This window comes from Micrasema longulum, unplaced genomic scaffold (assembly GCF_059751315.1).
Source record: "Micrasema longulum isolate JH-2025_06_02 unplaced genomic scaffold, ASM5975131v1 h1tg001659l, whole genome shotgun sequence".
In the NCBI taxonomy this organism is placed as follows: domain Eukaryota; kingdom Metazoa; phylum Arthropoda; class Insecta; order Trichoptera; family Brachycentridae; genus Micrasema; species Micrasema longulum.
In genome coordinates, this window is record NW_028278838.1 from 397,858 (window position 1) to 418,032 (window position 20,175).

The following is a 20,175-nucleotide window of genomic DNA, read 5'->3' on the forward strand; positions in this document are numbered from 1 at the left end:
ATTTTATTAAATAAAAAAAGACCCTATCGTCCGCTAGCACTCTCGCCTTGTTTCACGTCCCTTAGTTCCGCCGAATAAAGCTGAAAGATCGCCACCGAAGGTCTCTCAGGACCGTGGGAGGCTGTAAGTGTGAAGAAGAGGCAACTTGGGTTGCTGCATCTGTTCTCGGACTTCAGTGTTGGTAATGAAATCATACCACCATACCTCAGTTTATCTTCAAAACTCTCGAGTTTGTTGTTTCGAGTTTTGGTATGGTGTCAGGATTCACACCTATATAAGAGTACCGGCATTATACGAGAGTTGAATGATCGGCATTTCATTTTGACCGAGTATAGACTGGAGTCGCAGACAACCTGCATCATGTTAAAAGTTGCTCTGGCAATTCCTAGGCGGGTGCGAGCTCTTTGTGCACGCTTCCATCCTCAGTTATGTGAACTCCCAAGTATTTAAAGCCATCAACTTTTTCGTTCCTCTGGCCATTGTTATAGAGGCTGATCAGGGTCAGGACAAGATTTGCTGCACATAATCTGGGTCTCTTTTGTATATAATTCAATTATAAAATTAAACTTACAAGATTTTTTAATTATGTTCGTCTAAAGGACCTTTTCTACCTATGTTTGCACATTTATATTTCTTCAATCCCTCCATCTGTTGATTAGCCATGTAAATGTCTCGTCTTCCATGTCCTTTTTCAAAGAAGTTCTTCATCGCTATTGTAATATCTATAGACTATTTTAAGATGTCAAACATTCTTACTTTAATCTATGTAGTGTCTCCCGTACTGTTTACTATTTTGTGTTTTAAAAACTGTTTCTTTAGTTTTAATATTCAATTTTTCAAAATAAGTATGCCAAGAATTAATTATTAAATAATAATAATTATTTTTAGAATAGCATTCAATTATTGTCATTCAAAGTGAATTTGTAGAATATTTTTATTCAAGAATAAAGCAGTTTGAATGTTCGCTTTTGTTTTATTTGTTCTAATATACTAATTTTTATCAATTTTTCACCGGTGTATTTTGGCTGGCTGGAAGATATTGCTTTTTAGCAACAAGTCATACGAATAGATGAGTCGTGATGCATTAAAATCATATTATGATTATTTGAATGTAAGACTTGTCGTTTATTTGTAGCATTTATGGAGGAGGGTACAAAAATGTGTTTTTAGTGGGAAACACAAATGCTGATTTTGATGTTACTTAGTTTTAGTTAATACCCCACGATATCGTTGGGTTTTTGGCACAAGTTGGTGACTACAAATTTTTAAAAAATGAGATCTCAATGGTATAAAATGATGTTTTTTTTTTAAAGTAAATAAAAATATTTGATTTTGATAAATTGTTGATTTGGGATAAGATTTTAACTTTAAAAGTGCGATATCTCACAACTACCTTGTAAAATATACTTACTAACTTGTGCCAGAAACCCGATGACACATGATTTACTTACCGGGCCACCAACATGATAAATAAAACACATTGACTATTGTTTTTTTTATACTTTTTATTCATTTTTGTTATGCAAATGTTGATAAATTTAAAAATAATCGAAAACTGTAAAAATTCCATAAAAAACGACTTGTATACACAATAATAAGGCGATTTCATCCTTCTAGGTACCACGAAAATATGTAAACAATTCCTGATGCTAAACCGGCTCCCAATCTCGGCCTTCAGATCCTCTTACAATAATTAAATCCAAATGATTTCTTGAGTCTCGAAAAGCAAACAAAAATACAAATAAAATATTGCACATGTACTTAGTAGAGCCGTTTATACGGATGATAATTGTAATTATTATCTGGCAAGACGCTTTAATTCATATATATTTAAAAAACGATGTTAAAATTACACAGTACGATTTTAAAACCAAATAAAATAATCCTATCTCTTTTTGATTACATTCCATGTTCTACAAACTATATATTTGACTAATAATGGTTAATTTAACAACAATGTCTTATTCGATACAATATTGTATTTAAGTTTATTATCCCAGCCATGCTTATGTCGAGAATGTGTAAAATTACTCTTGTGAGTCGTTAATGTGTCGACTACATCTTTTTACTAGTTTTACAACTCATTTTTATTCTAAAAACACTACACGAGAGTTAATGGCATCCACTCTCGCCTTAGCTCGGCTGAGATTTAAGTATTTTGTCGACTTAAAGTCAAAAGTTACCATCCTACGAACCATTTCTAACACAATAATTTATAATAATTATTAACATACAATTTTGTGCTCAGATAAATAAGTGTATTTTTAACTTAGTCCAAATTTAAAAAATGGAAAGAAATCTAGAAAATTTTAAATTTATTAAAGTGTTGCTCTCAGCAAAAATAAAGACCTTTTTTTTAATTAGATAAATAATGAACAATTTACCCCTGTTTAATGTACTGTTCCAAATGAAAGGCGTTTATAATTATTTTTCTAGTAAACAAAATATTACGATTTAATGATTCTAACATATTACAAAAGTAAATACGCCTTTTGTCAACATTTGTATCGTAATGAATAGTGATATAACATTAATTTCTAACATTTATTTTATCACGGATGGCGTTTCTAGATGTTACAAACACGATTTATTGCTAAGCAGTACAGCGTTTTAGAATTTCATTCTTTTCCATTTAAAAACATGCGTAAAAAAATGCTAAAAACACATTAAACTATTTAAGAATTTGCTAAACATATTAAAATACATCCATCGCTGTTGTAAATCTGCTAAAAAGGCATCGCAATATATTTGAATACATACATAATATAAAAAGCCATTTTGATTCGCGACAATACCTAACATTTCAACCGACATTCGCTTGACATCAGACAAACTAGAATGGGCAATTTTAAAAATAAAATTCTAGAACATCAATTTGATTTACGTTACAACGATCGAATGTTTTATCATAATTTATATTACGCAACTATTTCAGGAACGCATCTGTTTTTCTATAATTTATCGATGTTTAAGTGCGGACTCGCGTTACAAGTCTACAATGGCAATATTATGAATATATCACCGCTCACAAAAGGTCAAATGCACCAACTAACAAAATATTTAGGAACTTATGAGCCCCTCATAAGTCCCGCACCCCGGTGCCGTAGTTGGCGCCCCCCGCCCGATTCAGCGCGTCCCGGAACTGTTCCATCTCCAGCTCCGTGATGCTCTCCAGCTGCAGCTCCACGGCGAAATTCTGACAAAAACAAAATCACAGTTTAAACTTATCCTTAAAAACTCGGTTCTTAAATAAGCTACTGACGTCACAGCGACCTGTGTGGTGTGTTCTGGGGTGGTATTCTAAACTCAAAAGCGCACATAGAAAACACATTTTTAATGTGCATATACGTACCAAATACACACTAACAGAGCGATCTCTTCGCACGCAATTACATTATGAATACCAGCCCTGGTAAATTTACTGTCTCTCTCTTTTTACCAAAATTACAGCGGATATTGTGATCTATGACTTAAATTATCAATGCGATCATTTGTGAAATCATAACATAATAATTTATGATGCTTTGAAAGAAGGGTGTCATTGGTGTAACTTGTGGCTTGGGTCCAAAAGGGCCAATGTCGTAAATCACAACATTACAATATAGTAATTTTTTACTGACCTGCTTGAGGTGTTTGAAACTATTATCGATTAAAAAACACTACCACATATGTGTGTATATATTATTTTGATAAAAATGTATATTTTCGAATTAACATCAACCCTCCTCTAGAAAATCGGCTCTTTTGGACCCAAGACACAGATATAAGCTACAACCAGTGGTGTAGTCGGGCCGGAGCGCACCGGAGAGGCGCTCCGGTACTTTTTATCTGAGCGGATGATAGACAAATATGATGAGGGACAAATATTACTTTTCAAAAATATATCTACTTAAGTCTTTTCCAACAATTCAAAATAACAACAAACGTATTTATTACCTATAACTAGCAAAAGTCTAAACATGTGTCCCCCACCCTCCCTCCTCCCCCCTCCTATATCGCTCCTACTTCACCAAAGTGGTGGTGATGCGCTCCGGTACTTTTTTATTTAGGACTACACCACTGGCTACAACCTGTGTAGATCTATTGTGACGAGTCCCCATAAATTAACCTCACTTTCCAAGCCAAGGTCTTGATTAACTTTTCAAGAAATATATTTTTTTTTTGCTAATTATTAGCAGCATAATACATACTTTTAAATTTGTAATTTTGAATTCCCGCAAAAAAAGGTGATTCCATTGGCCACGCCCCTAATACGTCATGACTCATGTTAATTTGTTCCTTGCCATTGAAATTTGTGTAAAACAATATCACGAATCTTGACATCACAACAACCAAGGCCAAACACGTCGCGTTTTTCGACGAACGTATTTTTATTGAATTTCTTTTTTATATTTATGTATGAAAACATTTCTCCGCAATATCTATATTGATTTTGTAAACACAATTAATTATTCTAAACCCATTTCATATATTTTTGTCGGTATTCGTAGTATATCATATTTCCCTATTCTGCAAAATTTTGTAGGGTGAATCTTGCAACATCTTTGATGGGAGGAGTTTTCTCCCAGATCCATAGTCATTTAAATAAATAAAATAAAAGTTCGTAGCAGAATTTTTTTTTGTAAGGAATAGCTTAATTTATACAAAACAAAATATGCATTTATTATGAGCCTGAAGCGTAGACCAATTAAAACAACATTTTTAAGTACAGTTACTTTATAATTAATAACTTTATTAGAACTAAAATATTTTATTATTATGTAATTTCCCTAATAAGACAGATAAAATAAAACAATCATAAACATTTCAAGTAATTTAAAATATTTAACAACCATGGTCTAAATTATATTATTTGTTCGAAATGTAAATTTAAAAATAAATTTACGAAAAACGTAGGTAGAAATTTGAAGTCAGAAAATAATGTTACAAGAATTAGTTTTAAATAGGTAGGTACGACGATTATATTTTAAAATACACCCGGCCTATATTTTTTTAGGTTGCATTGGCAACACTGCGGTTCCCGCTCAAATTGTTTTGACGTTTGCAGACTGACAGCTGAACGATCAAAAGCCGGGCGATTGAATAAAGTAATTGAAAATATGTGTTTTGTGAGATAAATTTAGTAAAATAAACTCGGTTCGTACAACAGAAAAACGATTAGTCAACGTGTTTATTGTGTTAGATTAAGTTACACGTGTTCTGTGTATATTTTTTCATCGTAAAAAATCTAGTTGTATTTACACGCAAAATGGATGAATTTCTGGACGAAATGAATAAAACATTGCCCTGTCGGGAAGCCCAGTTCGCTCAGTTGTACAATTTGATACGGGAGGCGGACGAGCCGGTTCCGCCGAGTTTATATATATTCGGAAACACGTCGTCCGGGAAGAGCGCGTGCGTAGCCGCCGCGCTCGCCAAATTCGGGCACCGGCACGCCGCGCTCAGCGCCGTGGAGTGCTACACGCCGAGAATCATGTTCGAAACGATACTGAACAAATTGTCGGGACACGTTAGCAACAGGGAGAACAAATACTCGCCAGTCCACAGATGCGACACGGTGAAGGATTTCGCGTACTATCTCGACTGCATTCTGCCGGAGCACGCGCGCGAACCGCTGTTTGTCGTCATAGACAAAGCGGAAAGACTTCGAGACATGGATCACAACATTCTTCCCGCGTTTTTACGCCTGCGCGAATTTTGCCAGCTCAACATCTGTACGATTCTACTATCGGATCTGGTTTTTGAAAAATACTACTTAAAGACTGGCCTGCGCGAACCGATAAAAATCTTCTTCCCGCAGTACACAAAAGAGGAGTTATACAGGATTATTTTTACAGATAGACAGACGTGCGTCAACCGGGTTTTGTGCCAGTCCGCGACGGACGCGAGCACGCGGGCGGAGATCGAGCGTTCGGATCTGTTTGCGAATTATTTGAACGCGTTCTTGAGCGTGTTTTACCGCCCGTGCCGCGATCTCGTCGAGTTGAGGCACATGGCGAGAATTTGTTTCGTGAAATATTGCGAGCCGATTCTGGACGGGAGCGTGAAAGGAAACGACGTGACGAGGCTCTGGCGCCACATCGCCCCCGCTTTGAAGTCGAATCTCGAAACGCTGTACCTTCGCGTGCAGGTCGAGAATCCTTCCCTCGAGTCCGAGGATCCCCTGGCCCGGGACATCGAGCTGAGGATGGAGAGGCTGGGCATCCGGCCCGAGGACGCGGCGGCCGCGGGTCCGGAGGGCGCGGAGAACTTGGAGCTGCCGTTCTACGCCAAGTTCCTGCTGATCGCGGCGTACCTGGCGAGCTACAACCCCGCCAAGGAGGACAAGCGCCTGTTCATGAAGTACCACGGAAAGCAGAAGAAGCGAATGCAGCAAGTCAACGCCAAGGCCAAACTCAGCGATAGGTACAGTCATATGTTAGGTGTTTGCGTGAGTTGTGAAAGAAACTTGTCTACTCTGTAGAGTATCTTCTAAGATACTGCGTTTGCTCTATATCTTGTTGAATGGAAAAGATAATTTTGAATGAAGTACAAACATTACCATTTTATTTTACTTTACAAAAAGCACCAGCTCATTTTTAAATTTGAAAAAGAGCGGATATTAACATCATCATTCCGTTTCCGCACCTAATGGTGCATAGGGAACTGCACAGGTAAACCAATCACAGCGTATCATGATAATTCTTTGTAGCATGAAGGTAATGTGATCAGTCTTACGCTTCAGGTACCAGTCCAGAGACTATAAAATATTCTAGTGTAAAAACACCCATCAATTTTAAATCAATATTTCAAATCAACCATGTCGAGAATCAAATCCGAGACCTCTTGCATGGTAGGCAAACGCGCTGACCATTACACCACAAGGCCGATATGATACATAAAAATATTTTTTTTATTTTTATAAATTACGGAATTTCTAAGATTGAAAATGGCTCTGAAAATGTAAATGTTTGAGTAAATCATAAAATTTTATTTAAAAGGGATTTTTGAATTTTTTAAAGGGGACTGGTACCTGAAGCGTAAGACTGATCACCTTACCTTCATGCAACAAAAAATGATCAAGATACGCTGCAATCGGTGTACCAATGCAGTGCCCTATGCACCATTACCATTAGGTGCGGAAAGGGAATGATGATGATGATGTTATCAATGCCATGATGTCAAAATGCGATCTCTCAGACGAATGTGTGGTAAAACTATGTACGATATATGCACAAATGTCGAGATCCGTTCATTATGGCAGGCTGAGATAGGCATTATCGATAAAATCAAGAAAGGAGCTCTGCGTCGGTTCGGACATGTAGAGCGAATGGACAGCAAAAGAACAGCTAAGAATATTTACAATGCGAATGTTGATGGATGCAGAAATAGAGGAAGACCGAGAAAGACGGACATGTCAAAAGTCGGAATAATCGGCGCGCGTGCATGAGAACGTGTATGAATGTAGAGGAAGCAAGATATGTATGCAAAGATAGAGTGACATGGCGTTCTATCCTGTCTGCCTACCCTTTCGGGCAAACGCAGTGATAGTTTGTTGTTGATTTTTTATAGTCTTGTGGTTTTGAAATTACATCGCTATTTGAAAGTAAAACCCCATAGCTGTCAAAATAAACTAAATGTTGGAAAAAATGGCCACCCGGAAACCGAAAATCTATCACAACACAGCAACGCTATAATTGATTTATAATGTCCATAATTACCCGTGTTGTTTCAAAGTAGTTCATTTTTATAATTTTTTTATACATATCCAATAAAACATTTTTTGCATTTAGTTTCCTGTAGCGCTGAACTTCCTCATTCCTCTATTTTTATAAATTTTATATGTTATTTTTATATATTTCTGCGCAAAAAATGGCAGACTAAATGTATCTATAGTACACCCAATATAAAAAGTGTATTAGCTTGTTAAAGAAATTACATTTTTTTATTTGCCAAGTTGATAAGAATCTTAACTAAACAAGATAATGACAAAAAGTGTATTATTAAAGTTAATTGTGGCAATTTTATGAGCAGATAATTATTTTACTCTTAATTATGACTCAAATGCAGTTAAAGGCTCTACAGATAACACACAATATAAAAGGATTTTTTTACAATATGTAGGTGGTTAAATATAGAAAATCTACTGTCTTCCTCTTACATACGTATTGGAAATAATGAAGGAAAGAGAAAACCAGCGTCACCAATCGAGTGTTTGTTAGGTGTATTTTTTATTGCGATTTTAGTATCAAACTAATAAAATAATCGGCTCGATTGTGAAATGAAGGATTTTATCAAATGAAAAAATAATCAATGATATATTTAAGAACGTCGTTGTTATTATAATAGAAATTTACAGCAACACATTGTTGATCAACTCTTGTGCGGCTGTGATGTCACACTAGTCTACATAGGATACAAGTCTCTCTAATTTTTTTCCATGGTGAAGTTGAATTTTTTTAAATTTTCAAATGGATATTTTCACACCGGATTTGGAAAGTAAAATTTGTAAAAATATGCAGGATTTTAATACAAAAAATATTTGTCTCTGCTATGAGACGAGGACGACCGAGGAAGACGTGGCATGATCAGATAAACCAAAATCTTAAGCTGGTCATGTCAAAAGCAGACAGAACCGAAGGGCATGTATGACGAGATGTATGAATGTGGAAGAAGCTAGGAATGTATGCCAGGATAGACGTGTGTGGCGGTCCATTCTCTCTGTAGTAGTAGCTATTTAAAACTCGTTAAAAATGGCCCAAAAATCTAAATATTTGGGTAAATAATAAGAACGTAAATATTTCTTTTTTTTTTAAAGAAAAAAAAAGTCAACAGATGGAAATAGATGTTTGAACATAGGCGTATGGTGAATGTTATGGCTGCTTCAGAGGTTTATGATCACAGGGGGGTAGCTGCAAAAGTTAGAATTATGAGTTAGGCTCAGTTTCAGTGATGTCATAATCATAATTTCTGAGTTTCAAAGGATTCAAATCTATATTTGCAATCATCACAAAACCATATTATTTTAGTTACATCTTTGTGATCCTGAACCCCGAAATATGATTATGGCATCGTCGAGGCTGAGATTGACTCACAATAATGATTTTTGTAGCTACCCCTGTGATCCTAAGCCCCAAATTTAAACTAGATAATTTTTATTTTATTTATTAAAAAGGCAATAAGCCGCTAAGTTTCTATTTCAGAGACTTGTCTGCAGGTGGGAAGGATGGATGTAGAAGGAAGTTATGGAAACACACCACAACACCCAGACCAGATGAGAAAAAACCTTTCTTGGATTTTTTTGCAACCGGCGGAAATCAAACTTGCGTCCACAGATTCAGTCAGCCGTCTTACCAACTGCGAAGTTGACAGATCATAAGCCCTGTAAATGCCTAGACTTCCATATTCCCTTCTCAAAAATGCATTTCCTAGGGGAATGAAATGACGAAATGTCTATTTGCATATTCCCTTTGCGTCTTCGTCCTAATACACGGATTGTGAATTTGTTGTTAATTTCCAGACTAAACGAGCAGCTGGGTCCGAAGTACTTCACTCTGGACCGTCTCCTGGCCATCTTCTACTCCATCCTGGAGGAGAGAGTCGGCCTGACCGCCAACCTGCTAAGCCAAGTGTCGGCACTCGTCACCCTCAGACTACTGTCGGCCGACCACTCCAGGTAGACGCAAAATTATTTGTTTAGTGTTCATCGATCAACCATTTTTACAATGAATTTTTCACACAAAATCAAACAAACCTCACGCCAGGGGCATCGGTAATAAGTTAGTCTCCCATTTGGATTTTATTACTTAGCTTCTTATTTCAAAAATGATGTTTTTAAACTATTGAAGAGTATTTGCTCAGCTGTTGACAATATTTTTGTTGTATGTCCAAGAAGAAGCTCGTTATAAAAGTACATATTCACTTTTATGGAGAAAACCACGAACTAAAATGTCAACTAATGTTTCCTCATTATATCCGAGATCTCACTATTTCTGCGATCGTTCCATTTCGATTCTGTCATTCCAATTCTAGAAAACATACCTCCCAGATGCACAAATTCCTCTACCTGTTTTAGGATAACTGTCTCTGTCTGTAGCACTCGTCAATCTGTACTCTTCGACATTCCTAACTCAATGACTAATTATTTAAAAAATAGCACTCTACGAAGAATACAGATTACCTATAAATACCATATTTTTATCAGATCTGTTAAAGACATTTGAAATTTATCTCCTGCCTGACTTTTAACTTTTAATTTGATTTTTAATTTTATCTTTCAATTTTTAATTTTAATTCTTAATTTTAACTTTTTATTTAAACCTCTAACTTAATTTTAATTTAAACTTTTCATTTTAATTTTAAACATTTGATTTCAACTCTTAATGTATACTTATTTACATCTACTACCTGCATCTAACAATTTATTGTTGGTTGTGATTTTTTACAGTTAAATTTAAATGTTCATGGAAGCAGAAAGAGAGGGAGGAAAGTAGAGTAGCTTTACAATGTCTTCTCCTTTTTATGAACTTTTTATGTAATATTTTTATTTTTACTTTTTTAGAATTAAATTATTTTTCCCCTCTCCTCCTGCATTCATAATAAATTAGTGTGAAATCTGTAATTGGTCTTACTTTTTTAAATTGTTCTTTTGTACCTTGTTTTATATAAAGACTATGATTTCATTAATAAATAAATAAATAACCCTAATAATGATTATAATTTATTTTCTCAGGTATCGGTGTATCGCCTCTTCACACCTCGTGACATCCGTCTCCAGATCTGTCGGCTTCAACATCAGGAAATATCTATATGATTATATATGAAATAAATTGATCATCTATTTTGTTCGTAAGGCAAGTTCAATAGTAAGAGATTCAAACGAAGTATGCAGTATAATGTAAAATTTTCCAACAGCCATACAAACATGTTATGGATGAAAAGACTTATTTTTCGTACTGTGGTAATTTTACTAGTGATCTAATCTGTGTTTTGAGTATTTTGTACAAGTTTAGTAATAGATTGTTATTTTTCTTTGTATCTGGTGTTTTCATTTAAATTAAAATAGATAATAATAATCAAAGTTTATTAACAAAAATAATAATAACTTTATCTACTACATAAACACTTAGGTAATAGATTTCTCTGGATCATGTCTAGTCTGCCTAACTAGGTACAACCTGTTTTAAGGCAGACATTTTTATGCAAAAATAAACAATAAAATTACTACCTACTTGTTAATATACTATAAGGGTATAATATATTAATTTATTAGGAATTTATTTTTAGTTAATTTTCCTTTAATTAATTAGTTTAAAGTAGCCCAATAGGAAATAATCCAATCGGGTCAAATCACAGTATCGTGAAGGCCAATTAACAGAATGATCATGTCTGGAAGTTATTATTATTATAGATAACTTATATAGCGCCACAGTGATATGGCTGAACTTTATGGCTGAGATTCCGAAAATAAGTCTCGCTGCGGCATTCAATACAGACTAGGCGAGTCATTTTATTCATCGGTAGACCTGCGTAGATACCATTACAATAATCGACTCTAGACACTACAAACGCATTTATTAATTGACGGGCGGCATCAACTGGCAAATTTTTGCGTATGCATTTAATGAGTGATTTAAACTTATCGTTCTACTAATTTGAGCGTCTAGAGAACGGTCATAATTAAAGAAGACTTCCAGTAGTTTAACGGTGGGTAAAGCTGGTTATCCTCAAACTTGTCACGCAGTAAATTCATGGTTTCACAACAAGCCCTGTTCGTCTGACACTGATTTTTAAAGTGAATTTTCACAATTTGCGAGCATTGTTCGAGTGCAAGTAAGCAATGGCTGCTCTCGGGTAAAAGTCCTGAATATAATGGAAAAAGAACAGACACAAAATTTCATTCTAATACTAAAAAAAAACATCAAAATCGCTTCAGTATTCGTCAAATTTTCCTTACACTGCCTATCATCTTAATAAAAATATGAACATCATATTTTATTATATAAATAAAACACGAGTGATACTTTAATCCACAAATTTGGAATATCCAGTCTTGAAGATGTCGCGAAAGCGATGAAACCGGTCACTGGATATTCCAAATTTGTGGATTAAAGTATCTTTCGTGTTTTATTTATATAATAAAAAATTACAATGAACTTCCATCAAGAATTTTCACTTACAAACTTAAATGTTTTGAACATCATATTATTGTAACATAAATTAATTGATCATATTTTTTTACATGTTTCATTTTTATAGTCCTTAAATGTAACATGATTAGAATGACAGTTGTCAGAAAAAGTGACTACATAACTTTGTAGTAACTTCAAAGGAGTTATTTATATTGACACACGAAAAATCATTTCTATCTGCCGTGTTAATTATTTTTTTTAATACCATGCTTGAAACAAATCAACATTAATTAAAAAAATCAGCTTTAAAACTAAAAGAAAACTAAAATAAACTTAATTATTAACGACATTTTTACAAGGTTACATCATTTTGCAAAAACGTTAGAGATGGTACAAATTGATCAATGTAAATTGATCGAATAAAAAAATAATTCATTTGATGTTGTTCATGAAAAAAGTATAAATGTCTCATTTTTTGGTGAATAATTGTGTTAAACACACTATAATAGGCTTGTTTTTGCGTTTTTTATATCAATTTTCGGAAATAGGGTTTCATGATTGCATGAAATAACTGATAAAATCGATTTGATCAGTGATTTCCCATCACTAATGAAATTAGTTTGACAGCTGTCATTCTAATCAAGCTACATTTTAAGGGTTGGTTTATGTCTTGTAGTAGGGAAATATCACACACTACGAATACTGATTAAAATATATGAAATGAATTTAGAATAATTAATTGTATTTTCAAAATCGATATGGATGTTGTGGAGAAATGTTGTCATACATAAATGTAAAAAAGAAATTCAATAAAAATACATTCGTAGAAAAACGCGCTGTCTTTGGCCTTGGTTGTGACGTCAAGATTCGTGATAATGTTCCAAACACAATTCAATGGCCAAGAACAAATAAACATGAATCGTGACATATTAGGGGCGGGGCATCACCATTTTTGCGGGAACTCAAAAATTGGAAATATCTTTTACGCTACTAATAATTAGTAAAAAATTTTTTTTTTTACTGGACAGTATTTTCTAGACCTTTATTACTTTAAAAATGTAAAAATAAATTTAAAAATATTAATTAATATAGTTACATAAATTGTTTTTTTTTTTCTATTGCAATCTACTTTTACATATTTAACGTATTACAACAGAGATGAAGAACATTTTAGAGAAGGTAATATAGAATTCTAGGGCTTATGACCTGTCATTGGCTGGTTTAAGTGGCCACTTTACACACTGTATAACATTCACCATTCTGCCCATATTTGAATATCTATATTCCTTCAATTCTTTCATCTGTTGATGTATTAATTAATGTTAAATTTATATAGTTGTATTAAACCTTTATTTATGCGGGTGAGATTCATCTAATTGAATTATTTCACCTACATACTAGGCAACGCCTGAAAATATTATTTTTTCAATTTCTATACTTCTTCATGGACCAGGTAAATTATCAACAATATTTTGAGTTTGCCCAAATTTTTGTAGACAAGGACTGGATTCAACTCCCTGGGGAGCTGTTTATATTAACATATTACAACAGAGATGAAGAACATTTAAGAGAAGGTAATATAGAAGTCTAGGCATTTACAGGGCTTATGACCTGTCATTGGCTGGTTTAAGTGGCCTATTTACACACTGTATAACATTCACCGTTCTGCCCATATTTGAACATCTATATTCCTTCAATTCGTTCATCTGTTGATGTATTAATTAATGTTAAATTTATATAATTGTATTAAAGTTGAATCCAGTCCTTGTTTACAGGAATTTGAACAGACTCAAAATATTGTTTTACATATTTATCTTAAAACTGTAATATTCCAAAAAAAAAAAGAGACTAGCTCGTGTACTCGGAGAGTGGCTTACACTGTTTTAGTTATTTAGCAATTCAAAGTTATACACGTAATTTCGAATATAACAAAAGAAATAAAAATTATACTAAATAAAAAGAAAAACAGAAAATAATAATACAGTAATACTAATTAAAACAGAATGCTGTTTTTACTCAAGTTCAAAAAGTATCTTTAAATTTACTGTGAATTTATTCAGTGATATAATTAATAGTTTTTTTAACAACAAAATATAAAGTAACAAACATTATAGGATTAATAAGGTAGGGGAGGGGGTACTTACGGATATAATGTCCTTGACCATGGCCTTGTCGGTGGACATTTTGGCTCTCTTGATGACCGACACTCCGGGCCCCACCCAGGTGAGGAATAGAAACTTCCGCCGTTTGGACATCTCGTCGCCCATCTGTACTCTGCCAAATACATATAATAAAAATCAACCGATTGCATTATAGACGGAGAGATGGAAGTCTAGACATTTACATGGCTTATAACCTGCCATCGGCTGGTTTAGTGGCCACATTACACACCATGTAACAGTCACCATTTTGTCCATGTTTGAACATCCATATTTCTTCGATGAGGAAGTTCAGCGCTATGTGAAATTGGATATCAAAAATGTTTCCTCACACAAACAAACCATCACGCCGTTTCCCCGTAAGGGTAGGCAGAGAGGATAGAACGCCACAACACTCTATCTTTGCATACAGATCTCGCTTCCTCTACATTCATACATCTTATCATGCACGCGCGCCGATTATTCCGACTTTTGACATGTCCATCTTTAAGTATTTGTTGGATTTGGTCATGTCATGTCTTTCTCGGTCTTCCTCTATTTCTGCATCCATCAACATTCGCATTGTTAATACTCTTAGCCGTTCTCTCGCTGTCCATTCGTTCTACATGTCCAAACCAGCGCAGAGCTCCTTTCTTGATTTTATCGATAATGCTTGTCTCAGCCTTACATAATGTACGGATCTCAACATTTGTGCATCTATCGTACATAGTTTTACCACACATTTGCCTGAGAGATTGCATTTTGACAGCATTCAGCCTACTTTCATCCCTGTTTTTCCAAGTCCATACTTCGCTCCCATACATCAGGGACGGGACCAGGAGTCCGTTGTGAACTGTGATGTTTCCTTACAAGTGGTAAAATTCGAGCATTTGATTGTATGGTGAAATTTCTAGAAAATAAATTATAAAAATATACTACACTTTTACTTTTTGAAGTTCCTAGAAAATAAATTAATAAAAATATACTGCACTTTACACACCGTGTAACAGTCACCATTTTGTCCATGTTTGAACATCCATATTTCTTCAATGAAGAAGTTCAGCGCTATGTAAAATTGGAAATTAAAAATGTTTTCTTACAGGCGGTAAAATTCGAGCATTTGATTGTACAGTGAAGTTTCTAGAAAATAAATTAATAAAAATATACTACTTCGTACGATGTCACAAGTTCTTCCAAATCAACCAATGATAAGTGTTGTGATAGATTTCTGCTTTACGGAAAAAAAAACCCGCCGATCAGCAGAACTCACCGAAGAGAATATGTGGCTGGCGTCACCGGCGGAGTAATTTCAAAATTACAATACTTTTAAAAATCGTAGCGCTGATAATACGATAAATAAATTTTAATATTTTTTAAAACCCGCTAAACTTCCTCAATCTTCCATCTGTTGATTATCTATTTAATAAACGCCCTGAGGGCTCTTACAATATACAGTTAAAAGTACATAGATTTAACATATTACAACAGAGATGAAGAACATTTAAGAGAAGGTAATATAGAAGTCTAGGCATCTACAGGGATTATAACCTGTCAATGGCTGGTTTAAGTGGCCACTTTACACACTGTGTAACATTCACCATTCTGCCTATATTTGAACATCTATATTCCTTCAATTCTTTCATCTATTGATGTTTGTGAAGTTAAAGAGCTGAAACCTTTATTTATGCGGGTGAGATTCGTCTAATTGAATTATTTCACCTACATACTAGGCAGCGCCTGAAAATGTTATTTTTTCAATTTCTATACTTCTTCATGGACCGGTGGATTTATCAACAATGTTTTGAGTTTGTCCAAATTCTTGTACACAAGGACTGGATTCAACTCCCTGGGGAGCTGTTTATATCAACATATTACAACAGAGATGAAGAACATTTAAGAGAAGGTAATGTAGATGCCTAGACTTCTATATTACCTTCTCTTAAATGTTCTTCATCTCTGTTGTAATATTTATTTATTAATGAAATCATACAGTCTTTATATAAAACAAGGAACAAAAGAACAATAAAAAAAAGTAAGACCAATTAAAGATTTCACACTAATTTATTATGAATGCAGGAGGAGAGGGAAAAATAATTTAATTCTAAAAAAGTAAAAATAAAAATATTACATAAAAAGTTCATAATATGTTAATATAAACAGCTCCCCAGGGAGTTGAATCCAGTCCCTGTCTACAAGAATTTGGACAAACTCAAAATATTGTTGGTACATAGATTTATTTATTTAGACATTACAGAAAATAACAAAAAATAAAATCATAACTATTACACTAAACATGTAATTAATTATAAAAAAAGTGAAGATAAGAAACACATTAAAAAGAGGAGAATTGAGGAGATGGCCATTCGGTGGATAGGATAGCTAATTTGATAGCAGCAGGAGTGGTGTGGAGCAAGTCCAACAGATCAGCATAATTATTGGCTGTTCCGTGGATGCTCACTAGGGGAGTACTCTCGCTGGAACGTGTGTCGGAGTCTGGTGGTCCTTGTGGGTACACCAAAGTTTATCGGGGACAGTATATTTGGGCAGTCTATTATGGTGCATACCACTTTATGCATTAGAGTGAGGTCAGCAATTGTCCTTCTGGTGGAGAGCAATGGTAACCTCAACTCGGACATCAAAGTTTGGTGGCAAATTTCAAATGCAGTGAAGTTAACCTAGCCGTACCGAAGGGGGGATTCTAATCCCCCGTAGACCGATTTGGTCAGTTTCACTTTATGTACATAAGCATTCGGCAAACTAACAAAAATGAATAAATTATGGCACAGTCATAAACACTTCCAATGTTTTATTCTCCTGATGCCATATACAAGAAGGTGCTGGGGTCGTTTGGTCCCCCGTTCGGAACATGTGTAATTTTTGGATGCTTAGTGAGGGAAAGGTTAAAGAGCTGAAACCTTATTGTTGTGAAGAGATTAATCTGATTGAATTATTTCACCTACTAGGCAACGTCTGAAAATATTTTTTCTGGTACAATTTATTTTTTTTGATAAATATTATAATAAATATTATGATTTTAATTTTAATAATAAAAATACTTTATAGTTTTATTCCACTTTTTTTATAATTTTTTTAAAATAAAAAAATTATTTAAATTAATTTATATTTAAAAATTTATAAAATAATTATAAATAAAGTGGAATAAAACTACAAAGCATTTTTATTCTTATAATTAAAAAGCAGTTCCACCAAGTTTTAAGTTTTAAATATATTTTTATGATTTACTAAAGTGATTCAATTTCGGGGGCCATTTTCAACGAGTTCTAAATAACTCAATATTAGTAAATGAGAATCAAGTTGGAATAGAGCGGGTTCGAACCTTGGACCTCCGATCCGCGAGTCCGCAACACTAGCTATGGGACCATAAACCGATTAAAAAATAATAAGGATCGAGATAAAAAATGTATTCCACTAACAAAGCAATAAGCACCGGACGTGGACTAGGGAAGCGGCTGGGTTAGGGGGGGGGGTAGGGGTTTGTGGAAGAGATGCTAGTCCGAGAAATTAAGGATTGACCCTATTTAAAAGAAAATATGGTTTTTTTAAGTTTTTTCGCGGTCTAGCCCTGAAACACCACGCGTAACTAAATTAATATCGAAACTTGTCTTCAATGGGAAAAAGGAATAAATAAATCAAAAATGAATATTGTGTAGATTATAATGTATCTAATCAGTGAGTCATTTCCTGCGCTGAGTGTGGCCCAATATTACTAATAAAATCTAATATACTATTGTCATTAAATATACGAGATAAACTTAATTATTTAATATATTTTTTTATCCTGAGTCAAATATTATCTACTGACCTATTGCTTTTAATAATAATGACACATTAAAAAATACATATGTATATTTCTATATTGACATCATCAACATCATTCCCTTTCAGCACCTTATGGTGCATTGGGCACTGCATTGGTACACCAATCGCAGCATATCTAGATCATTTTAATACATTAAAGTAAGATGATTAGTCTTACGCTTCAGGTGCCAGTCCAGGCGCTGACAACTGCACCACGAACCGACAAATATTGATATGGGAAGGTTAACGCTCGTATACATGGGTCAGAAATGGTACAATCTTGTGCAAAATTTGACCTGATGAATATTGTGTAATATAAAAATTGGTCAAAATTAAAACGATGTCAAAATTTATAAAATCCGGTTATAATTTTTTTTATGGGAAAACGATGAAATTATTATCACCAAAGAATTTATTATAATATACCAGAAGGCGCGCAGAACCAAGTTTGCATGCATAGCATTGTGCAATTCTCCCCCCCCCCCCCCTCTCTGCACGACATCCCGCGCATGCGTTAAGTGGCCGCGTAACGTCGCCAGACCGCGAACAATATATTATCAAAACACAAATGTAAGTTAATTTTGTGCTATGTTATGTTTAACCACGTAAAAATATTTACGCCAAAAAATATAGTTAGATGACTGAATAATATCCGACTGTATGTCAGGTTCGAATTCTTTTTTTGTGTAACTTTACTATTTTTTATTTTCTATCAAATATATGTTTTGTAACTTGAATTATGTATATAAAACTTTTATTCTATTGGCTGGTTGGAAGTAATTGCCATTTGACAACAAGCAATGTACAATTTACATTATGACTTGTTGTTATCTAACTTCTAATTTTATAAATTTGCTTTTTACTTCGTTTTTAAAATATCACTTAAACTCTAAACTTCATTGTCAAATAAAAAAATAATAATGTAATTAGGGGCTAGATTTCTTATTGTCCATGCGCTCTGTAGCTGCAAGACGTTCTTTTATCTAGCTCATATATATCATAATTGTAACATATCATAATTGGAGACGAGGAACTAGAATCCCAACCCTTTTTAAAATTATCCAAACGTTATATTATCATTATTACTTTATTATGTACAAAAAGTTAAATCAAATAAAAATATGGAAGTCTAGGCATCTACAGGTCATAAGCCCCGTAAATGCCTGGACTTCCACATTGCCTTCTCTAAGATGTTCTCCGTCCCTGTCTAACATTGAAAAAATCAATGTTTTTAGGCCGTTTTTGTTATGGAAGCGACATTCTATTACAAAACTATTTTTTATTTATTTACCCGGCCTCATATCAAACTCATTTTCGGGTATCGGCGGACACTGCCGTGTTGTTTCCATACTCCTCAAGGGGACACAGCAAAAAAAAATACTAGACAGGCGCAGTTGGTAAGACGGCCAACTGTGAAACTGGCGTCGCGGGTTCGATTCCCGCCAGTTGCAAGAAAAAAATCTAAAGATTTTTTTCTCAATTGCTCTGGGTGCTGTGGTGTATTTTTCATTACCTCCTTCCATATATATCCCCTCTATCCCACCTGCTGACAAGCCTCACAATAGAGGCTTAGCGGGTTATTCCTTTAAATTAAAAAAAAAAACTATTCAATTATGTATTCTCGTTAATTATTTTACGACAAATTACTCAAACATTCAGAGCATCTTCACCGTACACTGCGCAAATATCGCGAACAGCTTCGCCAGCTTTATTTCTCGATTGAACGCGAACAGAAAGAGGTGTAGAAAATGCTCACTTAACATTATAATTTGAAGGATTGTAATTAAATAAAATAAAATATAATATTAAAAAAAAAGTATATTGTTAAGTGTCCTCGGCACGGGTAATCCCAGTGAGGTCACATTATTTTTAATATTAATTATAGTTTGTAATAGAAAAAAAAAGCAAGTACAATATCTTGTAGAACAGAAAATTTGCTTTCGAATGACGTATATTATATCGTGGGTATACTGGCAAAAAACGTTAACTCAAAAAGTAAAGTTTTTAACGCTCTACAAACTTCTATGTATAATGGTAACCTCAACTCTGACATCAAAGTTTGGTAGCAAATTTCAGATACAGTGGAGTTAACCTAGCCGGACCGAAGA

The 20,175-nt window shown here is 34.2% G+C and overlaps 2 protein-coding genes across 2 annotated transcripts; one reads left to right on the top strand and one right to left on the bottom strand.

The window, feature by feature from the left end:
- Nucleotides 1–2,624: 2,624 nt before the first annotated feature.
- LOC148274418 (coactosin-like protein) lies at nt 2,625–14,411 on the bottom strand. The gene is made up of 2 exons (XM_088237142.1): nt 14,255–14,411; nt 2,625–3,196 (listed from the first exon to the last, which is right to left on the bottom strand). Exons 1-2 carry the CDS (start codon nt 14,375–14,377, stop codon nt 3,080–3,082), a joined length of 240 nt encoding a protein of 79 aa, XP_088093268.1. The 5' UTR covers nt 14,378–14,411; the 3' UTR covers nt 2,625–3,079.
- Nucleotides 5,011–11,016, top strand: Orc5 (origin recognition complex subunit 5). The gene is made up of 3 exons (XM_088237141.1): nt 5,011–6,405; nt 9,500–9,655; nt 10,712–11,016. Exons 1-3 carry the CDS (start codon nt 5,249–5,251, stop codon nt 10,800–10,802), a joined length of 1,404 nt encoding a protein of 467 aa, XP_088093267.1. The 5' UTR covers nt 5,011–5,248; the 3' UTR covers nt 10,803–11,016.
- Nucleotides 14,412–20,175: the final 5,764 nt, after the last annotated feature.

Bases quoted from the DNA above. Each gene is read 5' to 3' on its own strand.
- Orc5 (XM_088237141.1), top strand. From the start codon at position 5,249: ATGGATGAATTTCTGGACGAAATGAATAAAACATTGCCCTGTCGGGAA. The intron at 6,406-9,499 runs GTACAGTCATAT...GTTAATTTCCAG, and splicing joins AAGGCCAAACTCAGCGATAG to ACTAAACGAGCAGCTGGGTC. The intron at 9,656-10,711 runs GTAGACGCAAAA...TTATTTTCTCAG, and splicing joins CTGTCGGCCGACCACTCCAG to GTATCGGTGTATCGCCTCTT.
- LOC148274418 (XM_088237142.1), bottom strand. From the start codon at position 14,377: ATGGGCGACGAGATGTCCAAACGGCGGAAGTTTCTATTCCTCACCTGG. The intron at 3,197-14,254 runs GTAAGTACCCCC...TGTTTTTGTCAG, and splicing joins TGGTCAAGGACATTATATCC to AATTTCGCCGTGGAGCTGCA.